Source organism: Lepus europaeus, chromosome 9 (assembly GCF_033115175.1).
Source record: "Lepus europaeus isolate LE1 chromosome 9, mLepTim1.pri, whole genome shotgun sequence".
NCBI lineage: Eukaryota > Metazoa > Chordata > Mammalia > Lagomorpha > Leporidae > Lepus > Lepus europaeus.
The window spans coordinates 8,516,531-8,536,468 of record NC_084835.1 but is presented as its reverse complement, the minus strand read 5'-3'; the positions used below and the strand labels follow the sequence as shown (position 1 = coordinate 8,536,468).

At 51.3% G+C, this 19,938-nt stretch overlaps 2 protein-coding genes across 2 annotated transcripts; both read right to left on the bottom strand.

The window, feature by feature from the left end:
* Positions 1-267: 267 nt before the first annotated feature.
* On the bottom strand, positions 268-6,242 carry HRH1 (histamine receptor H1). The gene is made up of 2 exons (XM_062200075.1): positions 6,188-6,242; positions 268-1,768 (listed from the first exon to the last, which is right to left on the bottom strand). Exon 2 carries the CDS (start codon positions 1,732-1,734, stop codon positions 268-270), a length of 1,467 nt encoding a protein of 488 aa, XP_062056059.1. The 5' UTR covers positions 1,735-1,768; positions 6,188-6,242.
* A 12,704-nt stretch (positions 6,243-18,946) lies between these two features.
* Positions 18,947-19,572, bottom strand: LOC133766413 (SLIT-ROBO Rho GTPase-activating protein 2B-like). Its single transcript, XM_062200074.1, has one exon. It carries the CDS (start codon positions 19,448-19,450, stop codon positions 18,983-18,985), a length of 468 nt encoding a protein of 155 aa, XP_062056058.1. The 5' UTR covers positions 19,451-19,572; the 3' UTR covers positions 18,947-18,982.
* Between the last annotated feature and the right edge of the window lie 366 nt (positions 19,573-19,938).

The window sequence follows — 19,938 nt, the reverse complement described above, 5'->3', positions numbered from 1 at the left end:
CCTCTCCAGCAGGCCAGAGAGCTCTGGCAGATTCTGAGTCTCTTGCAAATATTCTGTTTTCTCCCCAAGAACAATCTCTCTGCAGACCGCCCCGCCCCGCCGCAGTGCTCCCAGTGGTGCGTAAGGAGCTCCCAACTCCCCGGCCCCTGGCACAGAGGCATTGATTCCAGAGAGCCCGGGAGCCTGGTGAGGCACCAACCTTCAGCCTTCCGGTTCCTTCGGGGGCCTCGCGAGTGTCCCTGTGTGGCAATTCCGCGGAGCCCCTGTTTAGGAACGAATGTGTAGGAGCTTTTTGAACGTCTTCTTGAAGTTCTCGTTGCACAGGGGGTAGATGAGCGGGTTCAGCGTAGAGTTGATGTAGCCCAGCCAGATGGTGAACATGTGCACGTGCTCATTGCAACAGCTCTTGCAGAAGGCAATGACCATGAAGAAGATGAAGTAGGGGATCCAGCAGAGGATGAAGGCCGCCATGATGAAGCCCAGCTGCTTGGCGGCCTTCCGCTCCCGGCTCATGTGCAGCCCCGACGCGTACTGTCTCGAGTGGGAGCGCAGGCGCTTCCAGGTGAACTTGATGTAATCCAGGCCTGTGCTGGACCCACTTCTCAGCGTGCCTCTGCCCGGCGCTGGCTCCGTGGTGGCGTCAGAGTCCATCGTCCGGGAGAGGGACTGGCTGTCCCCCAACATCTGGTCCTCTGACAGCTCGCTGATGCGACGCGCGCCCAGGCTCTGCTCCCCTGCCGTGAGCTGGCTCCTGGGCTGGCCGATGGCGGCATAGCCTGGGCTGCTCCCCTGGGCCACCATCGCTGTCTGCACCATGTTAACCGGGAAGCAGTGGAGCGTGGCCTCCTCTCCGGCCTCCTCTCGGCTGAGCCCAGCTGGAGATTTCGTCTCCGCAGGGACTTGGGTTGGTGACTTCGAGGCAGGGCCACCACCTGCATCTTTTGGCCTCCTCTTCGTAACTTCCCACGGGGACTCCTTCCCGGGCTTTTTGCCACCCACCTTGGGATTCTCTGGCCGCAGGTTGATCTCTAAGAAGGCCGGGAGGGACCTGCTGATGAGCTCCCGGTGCTGGCAGTGTTGCCGCACGGCCCTGTAGATCCTGGCGTAAAACCAGAGCATGAGCACGGTGGGCAGGTAGAAGTTGATGATGGCCGTCATGATCTTGAACCAGGTGACGTCGTAGAAGTCTGTCTCGCACTTGTCGTCCCGGGGCCTCGGGCTGTGCGGCAGAAAGCGACGCCAGCCGACGATGGGAATGATCCACAGGCAGGAAAGAAGCCAGGCTCCCAGGATGGTGACCGACGCCCGGGTCTTGGTTCGATACCTCAGGTACCGGAGGGGCTGCTGGACAGAGCGGTAGCGGTCAATGCACAGGATGAAGACGCTGAAAATGGATGCCGTGCTGGCCACGTAGTCCATGGAAAGCCAGAAGAGGCAGAGAGGCCGGCCCAGGGACCACCTGGTCATGAGAAGGTAGAGGATGTTCATGGGCATGACGGCGGCGCCCACGATCAGGTCTGCTGCCGACAGGCTGACGATGTACAGGTTGCCCACTGTGTGCAGCTTCCGCTCACTTCGGACGGCGCACAGCACCAACAGGTTGAGTCCGACGGTGACCAGGGAGATGGTGCTCAGGACCACCACGAGCGGCATCAGCTGCACGTTTGCCATGGTGGTCTTGTTGCCCTCACACATCTTGTCTTCTGAGATGCAGGAGGAATTGGGAAGGATCATTGGCACAAGAGGACTCTCCAGCTGTGGTCACTCCCTGGGAGAAAAGACAGAAGGCGCAAGGTCACGGCTCTGGGGATCAGCGGCCTCCTGGTAGCGCCACGTTTACCAGGTGGGGCTGCACGTGGCTGGGCACCGCGGACCCTGCCGGCTCCTACCCAGCAGCCCTGTCAGCTTCCTCCTGACTGATTCACTCATGCATTCCTTTAACGACCACTCAGTCGATTCCTGGAGCTGTTCTAGCTGTTGCAGACATAGCAGTGAACAAGAGAGAAGACAAAAGGGACTGGCACAGCAGGTTAACCCACTGCCTCCATTGCAAGCATCCCATATCCGAGCACCAGTTCCAACCCTGGCTGCTCTGCTTCCAATCCAGCTCCCCCGCTAATGTGTCTGGGAAGGCAGTGGAAGACAGCTGGAGTACTTGGGCCCCTGCATCTGTGTGGGAGACCAGGAGGGAACTCCTGGCTCCTGGCTCTGGCTTAGGCCAGATCTGGTTGCTGCAGCCATTTGGGGAGTGAACCAGTGCGTGGAACACTTTTCTGTCTGTCTGTTTCTCTCTCTCTCACTCTGCTTTCCAAATATGCAGATGGATCTTAAAAGAACCAGACCAGGATCTCTGCCCTCACGCAAGTACACTCTAGCGAGGGAGCTGGCAAAGGCAAGGTCCCATAATGGTCTGTACAGGTCTCATCTTGCACACATTCTGGGACGGTGAGATGCTTCCTGACGGGGCTAAGCTGAGCATGGCACTCCAGTTCCTCTTTGCCAGGGACTCATCTAGCAGTGGCCACGGGACACAGCCACGGCCAAGCAGGGGTGACCGTCCAAGAAAGCTCTTCCCCTCTGTCAAAGGAGCAAAACAAGGAAAATCACAAGAAGTGTCCTTTCCCACGGACCCCCTTCTTCCAACAAAGGAAGTAAGGTGGTGATGTCCGGGGCAATGGCGGTCACCTTGGGGCCATCAGGGAAACGCCAAGGAAACCACCGAGAGGCTGGCTCAGAGCACCATTACCATGAGGCTGCTGAACCAACCACACCTGCTACTGTGGAAGATAATCCCAGGCCTTTTTGCTTAATTCACTGTCCAGAGGGCTTGCACTCGCAGCTAAAAGCATCCTAAGGTACGCAGGAGGTCATCAGGGGGCCAAACCAGAGTCTAAATCTTGGAATGAACTTAGTGCATCTCCTGAGAAGAGTGGCTCTCTCAACAGGAAGGGGGCTGTGCTACTTGGAAAAACATATGTATTCCTTTACTGTTATATTTGGAGAACGAAAACTCCTTTGGTTTTGCAAGCCCTGCCAAGCGATGTGTAACAAAACCTGTGCTTGTAGGGCCTGAAAGCATACTGTCGCCGCCTCCCCACCCCATGACTGGGGAGCCTCTGCGGGGCGCTGTTGGATTTCTGCACCTGTCAGGAAGTGGCGTGAGTTCACAGGAAACCGAGGAACACTAACAGACAGAATCAAGTTCTCCCGAAAATGATGTTTACATGACGAAGCGGGGCAAGCTGAGTAGAAGGATACATTCACTAAAAAAAAAAATTTTAAGAGAAAAATCCAGACTCCATGGCATCTGCAGAGAGAATGTCTGGGATGTCTGCCTGCCAGGTGCCACCAGTAGCACTCACTGCACCCAGCTCGGGCTGCCGGCTTTGTTTTTAAAGATTTATTGACATGAAATGCAGAGAGAGGGAAAGAGGGAGAGAGAGACAGAGAGAGACAGAGAAAGAATTCTTCCTGGCTGGCGCCGCAGCTCAACAGGCTAATCCTCCGCCTTGCGGCACCGGCACCCCGGGTTCTAGTCCCGGTCAGGGCGCCGGATTCTGTCCCAGTTGCCCCTCTTCCAGGCCAGCTCTCTGCTGTGGCCAGGGAGTGCAGTGGAGGATGGCCCAGGTGCTTGGGCCCTGCACCCCATGGGAGACCAGGAGAAGCACCTGGCTCCTGCCATCGGATCAGCACGGTGCGCCGGCCGCAGGGCACCGGCAGCGGCAGCCATTGGAGGGTGAACCAATGGCAAAGGAAGACCTTTCTCTCTGTCTCTCTCTCTCTCACTGTCCACTCTGTCAAAAAAAAAAAAAAAAAAAAAAGAATTCTTCCATCTATTAGTTCACTGCCCAAATGCCCATCATAGCTTGAGCTGGGCCAGGCAGAGGCCAGCAGTCTAGAACTCCATCTGGGTCTCCCATGTGGGTGGCAGGGCCCAAGCACTTGAGGCATCCTCCAATGCCCTTCCAAGCTCGTTAAAAGGAGCTGGATCATAAGTGGAGCAGCCGGGACTTGAACTGGCGCTCTGACATGGGGTGCTGGCGAAGCAAGCGGTGGCTTAACCACTGCGCCATGATGCCTGTCCCTTCCACTGGTTCTCTGGATGATTTCTGTGTCCTCATGGGTCATGTGCACAATCTCCAAGGCCTTCCCCCATGTCCCTGGGAACATCCCGGGGGGTGGCTTTGTGTGTCCTCTTGCTGTGAGCTGCCTGAGGCAAGGCAACCCTCTGACTTATGGGAACTTCATCTGGGTCTCCCATGTGGGTGTTAGAGACCTGAGGACTTGGGCCATAACCTACTACTGTCTTCCCAGGCACATCAGCAGGGAGCTCAGTCGGAAGTGGAGCAGCCGGGACTCACACAGGCGCCCACATGGGTGCTGGCACTGCAGGTGAATGTTTTCCCTGCTACAGCACAGCGCCGGCCCCTCTATGCCTGCTTTTAATAATACACATTTGCCATGAACACTTTGAAGACCCCTTGTGTCACTACAGGATTTTTATTTTTACTGTTTTGGTTGGGAGGCAGTGGAAGTTGTTCCCTAAAATGCTCCCATGGCTTGGCCTTCTCAAGGGCGCTCGGACCTCCCTCCTTCCCTACCTCCCTCTCTCCCCCCCCTCCCCTCCCTCGGTGCCTCTTCTCGCCCCTCCTCACTGCCTGGCACACAGAGAGGAGCTAAGCCGTGTTGAAATCATGCATATTCTATTACCAACTAATGTTTGACAGAAAACATTCTTATATATAGCAATCTACATTTCCCATTTTGATGAAAAAAAAGCTCTCATTCAGTTGAGATTGCTGAACAAAATATTTAATACCATATTGAGTATTGAGGGGTGAGATCCACACAGGCCTATGACTTTGAAATGAATCAAAAAAGGAAATTGTGGCACAGTGAGCCAAGCTATTGCCTGCACTATCAGCATCCCATATCGGAGCACTGGTTCGAGTCCTGCCTGCTCTGAGTCTGACCCAACTCTGGGCCAATGCATCTGGGAAAGCAGCAAAGGATGGCCCCTGCCACTCACACGGGAGACCTGGATGGAGCTCCGGGCTCCTGGCTTTGTCTTGGATCACGCCCACAGCTGCAGTCATCTGGGGAGTGAACCAGATGACGGAAGAACTCTGTGTCTGTGTTTGTGTATCTTTGAAATAAAATAAATAAAATCTTTTTTCAAAATTGGATGGTCTGTTACATAGAGCAATGGATAAATGAACAGATACTTAATCGGGTAAAAAAACCACCAAATGTTAGATGATAATCTAGGTGCAGGTGCATGGTATTCGAAGCACAGTGCCCCGGCTCTTCTATTCTATCCATGTTTCATATTAGGTTAACGCAGCATTGAGTTTATCTCCCTCACCTACTACTGGACGCTCCATGCTTATCACACTTCCTCCTGCGGAGCTCAGCTATGCCATTCTGCAGGAAGATAAAGCAAACAGTCAGCAAATGTCTGATAACCGGGCGAAGCGTCTCTCCGCTCCGAATGTACTCCTCCCACTGGTCTTGGGAGGAAGGGGCCGCGTCTGTCCTCAGAAGCTGCAGAACTGAGAATTCCTGGAAAGGCAACCGCGGCACCCACGCCACGGATGAGCTCAGCCTGCAGCCCGAGGAGAGCTGGGGACAGCGCCAAGGAAGGTGAAGCCTTGTGAGCACACAAGGGGCAGTGGGGAGACATAGCCCTTGGGTTAGGAATGCCAGAGTCGCTTCCAAGAAAGGAGGGAAACCAATGAGCTCAGCCCAGGAATGCTGAGAGCAGTTCTGAGGAAAGCGGCAAAGCCCTAGAGACCCATGTGACACAGAACACTAAGACAGGAGACACAGGGAGGGCAACCCGAGGGGCCCCCGGGAGCTGCCCTTCCTTCCAGCGCCTTAGAAAACCGGCATCCACTTCACTTCCCACTCAGGAACAGCTGCTATTTACAGGGTTCAGTGCAAAAGTGGAACACTTCTAGAGAACTCATAATTTCAAGACAGTGACAGCAAGGTGCACCGTGTGCCATAGCGGTCACATGCCCAGGAAGCCAGCCCCAGCCACCCAGGTCTTAGGCAGGCTCCCAGCAATGGGACAGCCAACATGAGATGCTTTTCAGGCCCTTGAGAGCGCATGATTCGAAAGGCGGATACGTGACGGTTTTCCTGAGCAGAGAGAGCTCGGGAAACATCTGGGGTCATCTCTTACCAGCCAGGAGACCCCAGCAGGATCGGAGGTCTCCTCCTGAGGCTGAAGCTGAGTCTACAGAGACAGTGTGGGCCAGTCGGGGTGTTCCAGGAAGACAGAACGCAAGCCAGGGGAGGGTCCATCAAGATAGCGACGTGCGAACGTGTGCCCACCCTGAGGCAACCACCTCTTGGAAAAAGCAGAAATGGGTCCTTCTCCCGCAAGAGGCTCCGGGACACAAGCAGTCAGCAGTTCTGAATTACAGCTGGGGCTCCGCCCCAACACCGCTAGCTGGAGCAGAGCCTTTGACAAGCCCGACCACATACGCCTAGTGCGATTGGGGCTGCGTGCCAGCAAGCACACAGAGGCAGTCAAGGAAGGAGTCAACCCTCCCCTGCCCACCGATACTGGTGCTTTCCATCCGTCGGTTCTTAAATGCCCACCAACACTCACCAGGGAGGTCTGCTGACTGGGTTTAAGCTCAGAGGGGTGAGGCAGCTCACCCAAGGCCACACAGCCAGGAAGTGTTGCTGAGTCAACATTCAAGGTGAGGTCTCTCCCATGAACTCAGGGCTTCTGAGCCTCGGTACCACCGGAAGTTAAGTCGTGTGGGGCCGCCCTCCACGTTGTCTGTTTAGTAGCACCCCTCCCCTCCTGCTACTGAACAGATACCGTGAGCTGGCACCCAGTCAGGACACCTAGAAATGCTAGCAGACACCGCCCGATGCCCCCTGGGGGCGCGGATGAATGATCTGCCTGACCCCCGCGCACTCTGACCTACTTTGCTCCACTGCCAGGCTCAGAGCGCAGCTTGCAGCTCAGAATTAGGCAGGGATTTCTAAAATTAGATGTTCCGCAGCAATGCGATGGGATACACTGAGAACAGCAGGTTTCTCACGACAGGAAGCATGGATCTGACTCCAAGTGAGAAACGTCCCAGCTTTCTCAAACGCAATTATTTCCCCGTGTCACCCTGCAGCGGTTTTAGATGGGCACCTGGGACAGTGCCTGGCATACACAAGGTGCTCTCCTACTATCAACTGCTACGGCACCACCATCCCACAGGTGTCCCAGGCTGGCTAAAAAAGGAATCAATCCTGACCTCTCAGTTTTTCACTATGGCAACAACTGCTAACGCTGTTGCTGGAAGTGCAGCTTTTTAGCCAAGTTCATGGCCACCTGGGGTCAAGACTGTATTTTCCAGGCTCCTCTGTAGCTGGGTGTGACCTTGTGACCAAGTCCCTGTGGGAATACAAATGGAAGTGTGGTCTGCAGCCTCTGGAAGGCAGCCCCAAAGGGGAGGTGTGCAATTTTCCTTGGCCCCTCATTCTTCCAAGTTGACATGAATGTGGATACAATGAGTGGATTTTAGGCAACCATGTTGGACCACGAGGAAGAGTGAAAGAGGAAGCTGAAGCGGGGTGTGGATGGGAATCAGGTCCCTGATGACCATGGAGACACATGACCAGCCACGACAAGGCTCCCTCTTTCCCCACGAACCTCATGTCCCTCTCACCGCAGCCACTGCTAACTTTGATTTCTATTCCACACAGCCAAGGAGTTTATAACTCAGCAAGAGAGGAAAGACACAAGAGAAACAAGCAGCATCAGGAAATTAAATAAAAAAAAAAAAAACACCAGAATGCAGCTGGAGCAAGGGGGATGCTGGGTAAGCTCACAGCAGGGGGCAGGGCAGAGGTGGGAGGAGAGCTGACTTCACAAGGCCAGGCAGCAATGTTGGGAAGGGCTTCACCGATGGAGTGCTGTGGGGGTGGGGTTGTGAAGGAGGAGGGGAGGCTCACAGGAGGGAGGGAGAGGTACTTAAGGGCAAAGGACAGAAAGGACCAAGACACAGTGCTGGGCTGAGAAACTGCGTGTGACTGGCGCACGCAGTGACAGCCAATGGGGCCAAGGCCTAGGAGAGCCTCTGCCCGTGTGGCAGCTCCTGGCCGCTGCTTTCCCTGGGTCCCTAGAACACTTCCAACACCCCCTTGCAGACCACTTCTCTCGTGCCCTCACCGTTCCTTCTCCAGAGGGGAGCAACTCTGGGGCTCCAGGGTGTGTTTGTCATCAGCAAACACTGATGACAAAGCCAAGGTGACAAAGGATGTGGCTTGTAAAAGGTGACGTTAATTTATCTGGCTAGTGGGTGCTATTTATTATTTTTGTATAACCCAAGAATTCAATGAGAGTGTCTTTGTTGTTGTTGTTTAATATTTATTTATTTGAAAGGCAGAGTTACAGAGAGAGGCAGACACAGAGAGAGGGATCTTTCATCTGCTGGTTCACTTCCCAATTGGCCCTACCGCCAGGACTGAGCCAGGCTGAAGCCAGGAGCCTGCAGCTCCGTCTGGGTCTCCCAGGTGGGTGGCAGGGACTCCAGGACTTCCTGGCATGTGTATCGGCAGAAGGATCAGAAGCAGAGCGGGCTCCTGGACCCAGGCACTCCCGCGTGGAATGAAGGAGCCCCACACGGCGTTGCACCCACCACACTGATCACCGTCCCTGCTTTGCAGGCAGGCTCCACCGGCCTCCTCATTTGCAGATGGTTCTTCCAGTCAAGTAAGTCAGAATGTTCATGGCTTTATCCTGATTCTAAGAAACAGTCACCACACACAAGGGCAGTGTGAGCACCATGAGTTCCCATGCAGTTGGACCTGGGGACAACTTCCATGAAACACCTGAGGCCACTGTCCATGGTGCACAGAGCAGACTGCAAACAGCAAAATCGCACACACTAAGGATCATGGCTGATGTGGAATCCCAGGGCAGGCTGGGTTCAGGGCCAAGCTTGGGGTAAAAACCAAGAGGTGGACAACCTCACAGACAGGCAGGGCCCCTGTGACTCTCCTAGGGCTGGAGGTGCACACTCAAACATCCCCACAGTCAGGTAAGAACAGGGCACGTGTGTGTGGAGCAAGAAGGAGTGGTGGGGCCGGGGGCAACCTGGGCAGCCTCTCCTCCCTGCACTCAGCTGTCTCCAAACGCAGCTGGCCCACATCAGCCTGTTTTGCTAATGAGGCATGACATCCAGCCTTGTACATGAGATACTCTTTCAACTTTTAAATACTGTCAATGATGTGTTTCAATTGTTCTCTTGAACATTGCACAGGATAGGTAAAACAAATCTTGGGGAGATGACCTGTGAGTCCCTCACTGGACATCTCAAGATAGTCCCTAGGGGATCCAGGATGTCCAATACAGGATCATGACCGGGCGACATGCCTTGGGGCTGTGTCCAGCTCACGTGCACACTCCTTCTCTGAGGGTCATTATCCAACCAGGGCTGGGCACTGGCAGCTGCAGGGAAACCATGTCACCCTGAGCCCAGGGCACACGTGGCTGGGCTAGACCTTGTCACCTGAGCCAGAACAGACCCATCGCACCAGCTCTCTCTTCAGAACTGGAGCTAGGGCTGTGCAGTGACGACACCTGCTGGGCTCGTGAACAGAAGAGAGAGGGACAGGAGAGTGGGGGCTGAGCGCAGGCAGCCTTGCTCATGTCCGGCTTTGCCGGAGCACAGCAGGGAAAAGAAGGCAGCAGACAGCACACAGCAACTCCCGTGCACAACCACCAGTGTCTGTGGGGAGCAAGGCAGGCCCTCCCCTCGCACCGAATGCAAGAATCTGCTCCAAGTCGCGGCCAGACTGCAGTGGAAGAGTTAAAGTTCATAGGCAAAACCACAGCAGAAAATCTAGGACCCTGAGTTGGACAAACGGGCAAAGTTTTGCTTTGTTTTGATCTGACACTGAAGGCACAACAATAAGAGAGAGAAAACTGCTGAACTGGGCTTAACCAAAATGAAGAGCTTTTGTACTTCAAAGGCACAGTGAAGAGCGTGAAAAGCTACAGAATGGGAGAGAAAATATTCGCCTATCATATATCTGGTGTGTCAAGTATCCAGAAGAGGTAAATAACCAACCAACCAAACAAACAACCAAACAAACAAAAAACCTAAGAGCGTGAAAAGCTACAGAATGGGAGAGAAAATATTCGCCTATCATGTATCAGGTATGTCAAGTATCCAGAAGAGGTAAATAACCAACCAACCAACCAACCAAACAAACAAAAAACCTAAGAGCGTGAAAAGCTACAGAATGGGAGAAAATATGCATTTATTATATACTTGATGTATCCAGAATAGGTAAAAAACAAAACAAACAAACAAACAAAAAACAAAAAACAACTCCTCCAGCCCAATCCTAAGAAGAGGATCCAGTTTTAAAATAGACAAAGGACTACTTGATGAACAGATATTTCAAAGAAGAAAGAGGAAAGGCTCGCACACACACAGAATGGTATCAGCATCGCCAGTCGTTAGGGACCAGGGAATCAAAACCACGAGATCCCACGGGCAGTTTACTGTGATGACTATTGTTCATAAAGAGGGACAACCACCAGTGTTGGTGAGGATGTGGAGGAATCAGAGCTGATACAGACTGCTGGTGAGACTGCAAAACAGCGCGGCCACCGTGCGACACAGGCGGGCAGTGCCTCAAATGGCAAAGTGCAGTCACCAGCGGACCTGGTGACCCATGCCTAGCTCCATGGCTGAGAGAACCGTGCCCACAGAAAAGCTGGGATGCGAATGCCCCTGGGCTTATCAAAAACATCAGAGAGGGGAAACAACTGAGACATTCAATGATCCATGAGATGGGTAATCACACCAGTATATTCACATAATGGAGTACTGCCTATTAACAAAAAAGGAGCAGAATGTCGTCACAAACTACAACACGAGTCAACCACAAAAAACACCAGGCTAAATGAAAGAAGCCGGACACAAAGGGCAACACGTAGTGTGATTCTATCTATAGAAGCATCCAGAATAGCCACATCTACAGAGACAAAGCAAACGAGTGGTTTCCTGGGGGTGAGGGTGTGAGCAGGAAGGGATCTTTGGGAACAATGGGAAGGTTCTAAAATTGGATTCTGATGACTGTGAACTTCTGCCAATGATGGGGCCATAAGATTCTCTAGGAATGGGAGAATTTCTTGGTGTGTCAATTATGCCTCAACAGAACTGTGTGTTTTTGTTTTGTTTTGTTTTGTTTTTTTGACAGGCAGAGTGGACAGTGAGAGAGACAGAGAGAAAGGTCTTCCTTTTGCCGTTGGTTCACCCTCCAATGGCCGCCGCAGTAGGCATGCTGCGGCCGGCGCACCGCGCTGATCCAATGGCAGGAGCCAGGTACTTATCCTGGTCTCCCATGGGGTGCAGGGCCCAAGGACTTGGGCCATCCTCCACTGCACTCCCTGGCCACAGCAAGGAGCTGGCCTGGAAGAGGGGCAACCGGGACAGGATCGGTGCCCCGACCGGGAATAGAACCCGGTGTGCCGGCGCCGCAAGGCAGAGGATTAGCCTGTTGAGCTGCGGCGCCGGCCAACAGAACTGTTTTTAAGAAAAATCCAGGGCCGGCACCGCGGCTCAACAGGCTAATCCTCTGCCTTGCGGCGCCGGCACACCGGGTTCTAGTCCCGGTCGGGGCACCGATCCTGTCCCGGTTGCCCCTCTTCCAGGCCAGCTCCTTGCTGTGGCCAGGGAGTGCAGTGGAGGATGGCCCAAGTCTTTGGGCCCTGCACCTGCATGGGAGACCAGGAGAAGCACCTGGCTCCAAGCTTCGGATCAGCACGATGTGCCTGCTGCAGCGGCCATTGGAGGGTGAACCAACGGCAAAAAGGAAGACCTTTCTCTCTGTCTCTCTTTCACTATCCACTCTGCCTGTCAAAAAAAAAAAAAAAAGAAAAAGAAAAAGAAAAAAAAAAATCCAGTGGTTGGGGCTGGCGCTGTGGCGCAGCAGGTTAAAGCCCTATTTTGAAGCGCTGGCATCCCATATGGGTGCTGGTTCTAGTCCCGGCTGCTCCACTTCCAATTTAGCTCTCTGCTATGGCCTGAGAAAGCAGTAGAAGATGGCCCGAGTCCTTGGGCCCCTGCACCCATATAGGAGACCCTGAAGAAGCTCCTGGCTCCTGGCTTCAGATTGGTGCAGCTCCCACCATTGTGGCCATCTGTGGAGTGAACCAGCTGATGGGAGAACTCTGTGTCTCTACCTCTCTGTAACTCTTTCAAATAGATAAAATAAACCTAAAAAAAAAAAGAAAAGAAAAGAAAAGAAAGAAAAATCCAGTGGCTTGAGTCTGCCTGGGGTTCCAGATCTGTCTAATGATGCTTTTGTTTTTGTTTTTGTTTTTAAGATTTATTTATTTATTTGGAAGGCAGATATACAGAGAGCAAAGGAGGGAGAGAGAGAGATCTTCGATCCACTGGTTAACTCCTCAGATGGCTGCATCAGCTGGAGTTGCACCAGGCCGAAGCTAGGAGCCAGGAGCTTTATCTGGGTCTCCTACATGGATGCAGGGGCCCAAGGACTGGGGCCATCTTCTACTACTTTTCCAGGTGTGTTAGTAGGGAGCTGGATCAGAAGTAGAACAGCCAATACTCGAACCGTCACCTTTATGGGACGCTGGCACTGCAGGCAGAGGCATAACCTGCTACACCACAGCACAGGCCCCTGTGTCTAGCGTTAACATCTATTTTTCTACACCAGTGTTAGGACACAGGATCTGTTCCAATATTCTCAACCTCACTTAAACGGAAGCAAACTGGCTGCTTGGCAGAAAGACGATGCTGAGGCTCTGACGGAACACCTCTCACGACTTCCCACACAGGAGCACGGTGAGATGCTGTGAACAACGTCTCTTGAGTTAATCGCCACAAAGGAAAGGCTGGAAATAACTCAGCTTTCCTCCCATGCTGCATCTCTAAGATCTCCTCATTTTACAAGGGTACTCCAAAAAGATGGCAGGAAACGGAATACAGCGACACTTGTTTTGTGGCAAACATTTTGAAATAATGAATTTTTTCTTTTTGGAAATACGAGTTTTTATGAATTTCCTGAAACTCTCCCATATGCATGGATTTTAAAATTTTTCTGCACTGGGGGCAAGCACTGACCCTGATAGTTAAGCCACCACCTCTCATGACAGAACACCCAAGTTCAAGTCTGACTCCACTCCTGATTCCAGCTTCCTTCAAATGTGCACCCTGGGAGGCAGCAGATGCTGGCTGAAGTGGTCAGGGGTCCTTGTCACCCCCACGGGAGATCCGGGTTGAGTTCCAGGGTCCTGGCTTTAGCCTTGCCTAGCCCCGGCTGCTGTGGGCGTTTAGCATGATGGGAGCTCTGTCTGTGTCTGCATTTCTAATCATCAGGTAACTAGGCAATACCACCTCAAAAGGCAAAGGGAAGTTAGAGGAGCGCTACCCTAGCCAAGCAAAAGGAGTAAGAAACGCCTGGGCTGGTTTTCTCTTACCGTCTGGCCCAGGAAAGCCAGCGAGGAAGAACCGTATTTGGAGGACTTTTTATGGGAGATTTTCTGTGTTCAATCAGCGCCATGCTGGCGTCCTCACAAGAGCAATCAGCCTCCCCCTCCCCCGCCGCCCTCGCCTTAAAGCCGTGCAAACCGTGGCTGGCTCGTTCCCAGGGCTCGTCCTCAGCACCAGGAGACCCAGAGGGGACCGAGCAGCAGGCTCCATCTACGGGCCGCGGTGAGACCTCGGCGTGAGCCTCACACGGCCACCTGCTGGGCCACCTTCCCGCTCCCTGTGAGGAGAGGCGAGTCAGGAAACGCTGTAAAAACGACTTCATGGACATGAAGACGCGGGCAACTGCGGGACCCCCAACACGACACGGAAGCGGTGAAGATGGCGCCAGGCCAGGGACCATCCGGGCATCACTTCAGCAACACGCAGGCAGATGCACGAACCCCTGACAGGAACGCGATGAAGGCAGCACCACGCCCGGTTCACATCCGGGCATCACCTCAGCAACACGCAGGCAGCCGCGAGCACCCTGACAGGGACGCGGCGAGTGCAGCGCCAGGCCCAATGAGCCTCCGGGCGTCACTTCAGGAACACGCGGGCAGAGCAGACGTGCGAACCCCGGACACAGACGCAGTGAAGACAGCGCCAGGCTGGGGAACATCCGGGCATCACCTCAGCAACACGCAAGCAGCCACAAGAACCCTGACAGGGACGCGGCGAGTGCAGCGCCAGGCCCAGCGCGCCTCCGGGCGTCACTTCAGGGCACGGTGAGTGACTCATGTTTTCTTTTTGTTCCAAATCCCTGAAGGTTGAGCCTTGAGGAAGACATCTTCAAAGTCCAAAGTTACCTTCGCTATTCTTGAGAAAAAAAAATTATGACATTGCAGCAAACGAAAGAGCTGGAGGGGGTGGGGGGCACGGGTGGTGCTCACAAGCGAGAGCTCTGGTGCCTGAGGCCTTGATCTCATTTCCGCCTCCTCAGCGGAGCCACCCGGGCCTGGCCCGACTGGGACTTGACTGTGATGCCACAGATCCTCTTTAGCGCCACCTGCTGGTCAAGCCCTCCCCCGGCTCTGGACCCAGGTCGCTCTGGGCATGTGGCTGCGGAGGCACAGGTGGGTGTGAACCATTCAGGTTCCACTCTTTCATTCATTCATTCATTCATTCACTCATTCACTCATAGATCCTCTATGACCGCCTGCCTTCCATCCTCTCCCTCCATCCGTCTATCTGGAAAATCCTCCCTGATGGATATTCCTGTCATCCACAGATGTTGTGATACCTAAGACATAACAGAATTCCTTCTCTGAGTGGAGAACCTCAGCTGCCAGGAGGATTTTCAAACCCTACTGAGACCTCTGCCTCCTGCAAGATGGAGTGGCGGTGCTTTTCCCACTCTTCCTCAAAGTACGGCCAAACCTCCTGGACACCGTGTTTGAAATAAACACAAGATGGCTGACAGGCAGTGAGGTGAAGGCACAGCAGCCAGGAAACCCGGGACTCAAAGAATGACACAAGGAGGAACTGCCTCCTACACTGTGACTGAGCTGGAGAAGCCAGAAGCTTGGAGACATCAGTGGGCGTGGGCAAAACAAAGCCCAGCTCAAGTTTGCTGTCTCTGCCAAGAGACCAGGGATGGGGCAGCCTAGCAAAACCATGAGCATTTAGACAGCAACAGCGAGGTTCCAGCCACACCCCTCAGAAAATGCTCCTGTCTCACTCCCATGCTCGCCACAGAGGCTCCATGGGGAGCCAAGGCTTCCAACCCTGTGGAGCTATCACAAGGCAACCTAGCCAACTGCTGGGATGGAAGCCCCACAGTCCTACTAGGGAGCCATAAGGGGGACCTCTGTTCAGCAGTGATGAGCAGGCCTTCCCCCATCAGGTATCAACAGCAATTGTGCTCCCACATCTTCCCACTTCCCTCTGCGGCCTCTGCCAGAGAAGTGTCAAAGAAAACCAGATAAAACAGAAGATAGAAATAAAATAAATAGAAGGGTATCTTAACATAATATCTAAAATGCCTATATTCCAATCAAAAATATGTCATATTAAAAAGAAACCCACACAATTTCAAATAGAACTGTAAATGGCCATCAGTAGATACCAATGCCAAGATGTCAGCAATGTTAGAATTATCTGACCGAGACTCAAAGGCAATCAAAAATGTTTCAATGTGTGAATGTGAGCACACTTGAAATAAATGAAAAATTAGAAAGTCTCATTAAAGAAATAGGACATATGAAATAAAATCAAATGGAAATTTTAAAACAGAAAAATAAAATAGCTGAAATAAAAACTCCACGGTAAGGTCAAAAGCAGGATGGGGGAACCAAGTGCAGAATCAGTAAACTAGAAGATAAAGCAACAGAAGCTATTCCATCTGAACATCAGAGAGGAAAACGGACTGAAAAACTGAACTGAGCCCCAAGGGCCTGTGGGGCCACAATGGGATATCTAACACCCATGTGATCACCAGTGTCCCAGAAAGAGACAAGGAAGAGGATGAAGATGACAATGTGCTCAAAGAAATAACGACTGAAAACATCTTAATCTGGCAAGAGACATAAAATTAGAGTCAAGTGGCCGAGTGAACCCTAGGCAAGTAACACACCCTCCAACTCATGTTAACATACATCATTAAACTCTCCAAAACTACAGGCAGAGAAAGTATCAAAAACAGCCAGAAACAACAACAACAACTTACCATAATGAGAACAATAGCAGATTTGTCGTCAGAAATCATGGAGGAGCAGCAAGATGGCGGAATAGGAAGGGAGCACATTCAGAGTTCGGCAAGACAGATGTTAGTAAAAGTGGAGATACTGCAGGGTCAAGGAAGAGTAGGGGAAGAAACAGCAGAGGGAACTCTTCCGGAACTAGTGATTCACAGTGGACCTGCGTGGAGAGCGTGGGAGCCCAAGTTCGGGACACCAGCGGCAGAATCAACGCACCAGCGCTGGAACGCGAGGTGAGCCGAACCTCCATAGCCCGAGACACCAGCGGGCAAGCGGAAAGAGGATACTAGAGGGAACGAGGCTTGAAACTCCGTGGGGAAAAGTTCACCAGGCTGACTAGAAGAGAGAGAGGAAAAATAAAAAAAAAAAGTGACCGATACAGACACGAGTTTCTCTCTCTCCGCTCACCTCTCAAAGGCGAGCAAGACAGAGCAGGCGCCACTTTGGACATACGTCATAAGCAGGGCGACCTCAGGTCCGCACTGGCCCTGAGCCTAGCAGAAAAACCTGACTCTGGGGGGAGGGGTGAAATAACAGGAGATTAGCATCTAACTTGGCAACCCACTGGGAGACTGCAGGAGAATTGGAGCCCACACTGAGGGCAGCAGAGATTCCCTGTGTGGTCCTTGGGAAAGAGCTTCCAATCTCTGGCTCCTGTGGGTATATCATTCGCCTGCTAACTACCTCCAATTACGTTCAGCTGTGTGGAATTACTTCCCTTTTGAATCAAAAAAAAAAAAAAAAAAAAAAAAAGAAAGAGATTTACCACGCCTAACCTGGGAGTGTCATCTTTGACACACCCTCAAACCTGAGGAACCAAACACAGCTCTCAGCCCACACTCATCTCAAGCCTCTAAGGCTCCACCGAAAGCAGACAGTCCACTTAATATAGAGCCATAGTGTAACAAGAAAAAACACCCCAGTGAAGAAACCAAATATCTCCAACGTGCCAAACAACAAACGCAAAAACCGAGGTAACAAGAACAAGGAAGACACTATGATGCCCCCAAATGAAAAAGACACCCCAATTCAAGATTATGAAGATGATGAGATAGAAGAAATGCAAGAAGCAGATCTCAAAAAATTGATAAGAACATTAAGAAGTTCTCAAAAACAAATTCTTGAACTACAGAAATCCTTAATGGACAAGATAGAAAATCTCTCTCATGAAAATGAAATATTAAGGAGGAATCAAAATGAAATGAAACAACTAGTAGAACAAGAAACTGTGGTAGTGACCAGAAATCATAATGAAATGAGAATTCAATAGATCAAATGACAAACACATTAGAGAGCCTTAAAAACAGAATGGGCGAAGCAGAAGAGAGAATATCAGACTTAGAAGACAGAGAACAGGAAAGGAAACAGGCAAACCAAAGAAAAGAAGAAGAAATTAGAAATCTAAAAAATATTGTCGGGAATCTACAGGATACTATTAAAAAAACCAACATTCAGGTTCTAGGAGTTCCTGAAGGCATGGAGAGGGAGAAAGGATTAGAAGGCATTTTCAGTGAGATACTAGCAGAAAATTTCCCAGGTTTGGAGAAGGACAGAGGCATCTTAGTACAGGAAGCTTATAGAACCCCTAATAAACATGACCAAAAGAGATCCTCACCACGACACATTGTAATCAAACTCACCACAGTGAAACATAAAGAAAAGATTCTAAAAGGTGCAAGAGAGAAACGTCAGATTACTCTTAGAGGATCTCCAATTAGACTCACAGCAGACTTCTCATCAGAAACCCTACAAGCTAGAAGGGAATGGCGAGACATAGCCCAGGTACTAAGAGAGAAAAACTGCCAGCCCAGAATATTATATCCTGCAAAGCTCTCATTTGTGAATGAAGGTGAAATTAAGACTTTTCATAGCAAACAGAAACTGAAAGAATTTGTTGCCACTCATCCTGCCCTGCAAAAGATGCTTAAAGATGTCTTACACACAGAAACACAGAAACATGGTCACCAATATGAAAGAAGGTAAAGGAAGGAAACCTCACAGCAAAAGATCACAGGAAGCTCAATTTCTCTTTGACATAGAATTAAACTCTGATGCTCTGTTAAAGCAATGTGTTAAAGTAATCTATTATGTTCTCTTGATGTCTGTTAAATTCTAATTGTTCAAAAACAGCTGAATTTTTATTAAGAGCTATGGGTTACTTAAATATGTGCTTATTTTCAAAGATTTGAAGAATCACCTTGTAACAATGATCAAATTTGGTCTATGTTATGTCATGATATTAAGGAATCTTTTTTTTTTAAGATTATCACAATTCTTTTTATTTTTCCCTTGATCAAATTCCTCAATCTACACTCAAGGAATTGTGATAATTCAGCTTCAGAAAGCACCGAGGAACCTAAAACAAAGATATGCCATGACAAGAATCACCACATTCGGTCCACCTTGGCCAAGAGGAGAACTGACAACATAAACATCTACGAATTTGTAAACGAACCAGAGGAGGAACACATGAAATGATATAAAGCCCTTGAATTTCAACAGCTTCACAAATCACTTGAAGGAAACCAACTAAAACAGTCATTATTAACACATGCAGATTAGGGACTATGGTACCAGACCAAGGGTTATATCTTGCAAAGTTATCTTCCCAGGGCTACCGTTAATTCAGCTCAGAAAGGAAGAAAAGAATACCAATTCAAATATTTTTTTTTTCTATGAGTATGTGTTAGGGAATGACTAGTAGGAAGCCTTTTACTTGTGGGCCAATAAGGTATTCTTTCTCTTGTTTACAAGACGGTGTCATTGTCTACCCAAGGACCTCTGCAAGCAGGAATAGCCACACACCTTTTTAAAGAGTCTTCCTGAGTCCTCACTGACTTGGACAAACCGAGGAATGAAATTATTCAGGTAGATGTCACTCAGGGTGGTGTGGTCCCTGCTCTCTCGCTTCACTTGGTTTAAGAGGAGGTTCCAGCAGTTGACCGGAGAGAGAACATTCTGATCCTTCTTGAACTGCTGGTCCTTGGTGCTACGGGTCTTAGCCAGAAAGCGCTCAGCCAGCTTCTCCAGGTTCCGGGAGTAGTCCATCTCAATCTCGGCCTTCTTCCGGAAGAAGTCCTGGAGGTCCTGCAGCAGCTGCACCCGGAGCTCACACTGTTGGTCCAGGCATTTCTTCTGCTCTGTGAGCTGAGCACGGATCTCTTTGACCTGAGTATCATACTCCGCTATGATCTCCTTATCCTTTTTGAATTTGGCTGGAGACGTCATGTTTTCCCTCTTTCTTCCAAATTCGAATAATGAATTGATAGATCCACGGGAAGAATCCAACCACCGAAATCAATACCTCCAAGACCGCTTCTCCAGAGGGCAGAAGGGGCCCCCCGCGGTGGTCTCCAGCGCCAGCGGGGAGCGCGGGGGCGGCGGGCTGGGCAGGCGGCTAAGGCGGGCACATGCAGACGGTGGCAGCCGGGCTGGGTGCGGTTCCTGTGCTAGCGGAGCCACAGCCTCAGCATTAGCCGGGAGAACTGCAGCGCCCGGAGGCTGGCCTGGGGTCTGACATCAACGACACAGGCAGGGAGTGGAAGTCCTTCCGCACAACATGATGTAGGGGTGCGGGGGTGTGGACGCGCCCAGCTGTGTCCCCGGGAGGGAGTGGGTGCGTTATCGGGGTGCCGGGGGAGGGCTGGGCGTGCTTCGCGTTTTTTTTTTTTTTTTTTTTTTTTGTCGTACAGACTCGAAGATGCTGCAAATCAAAT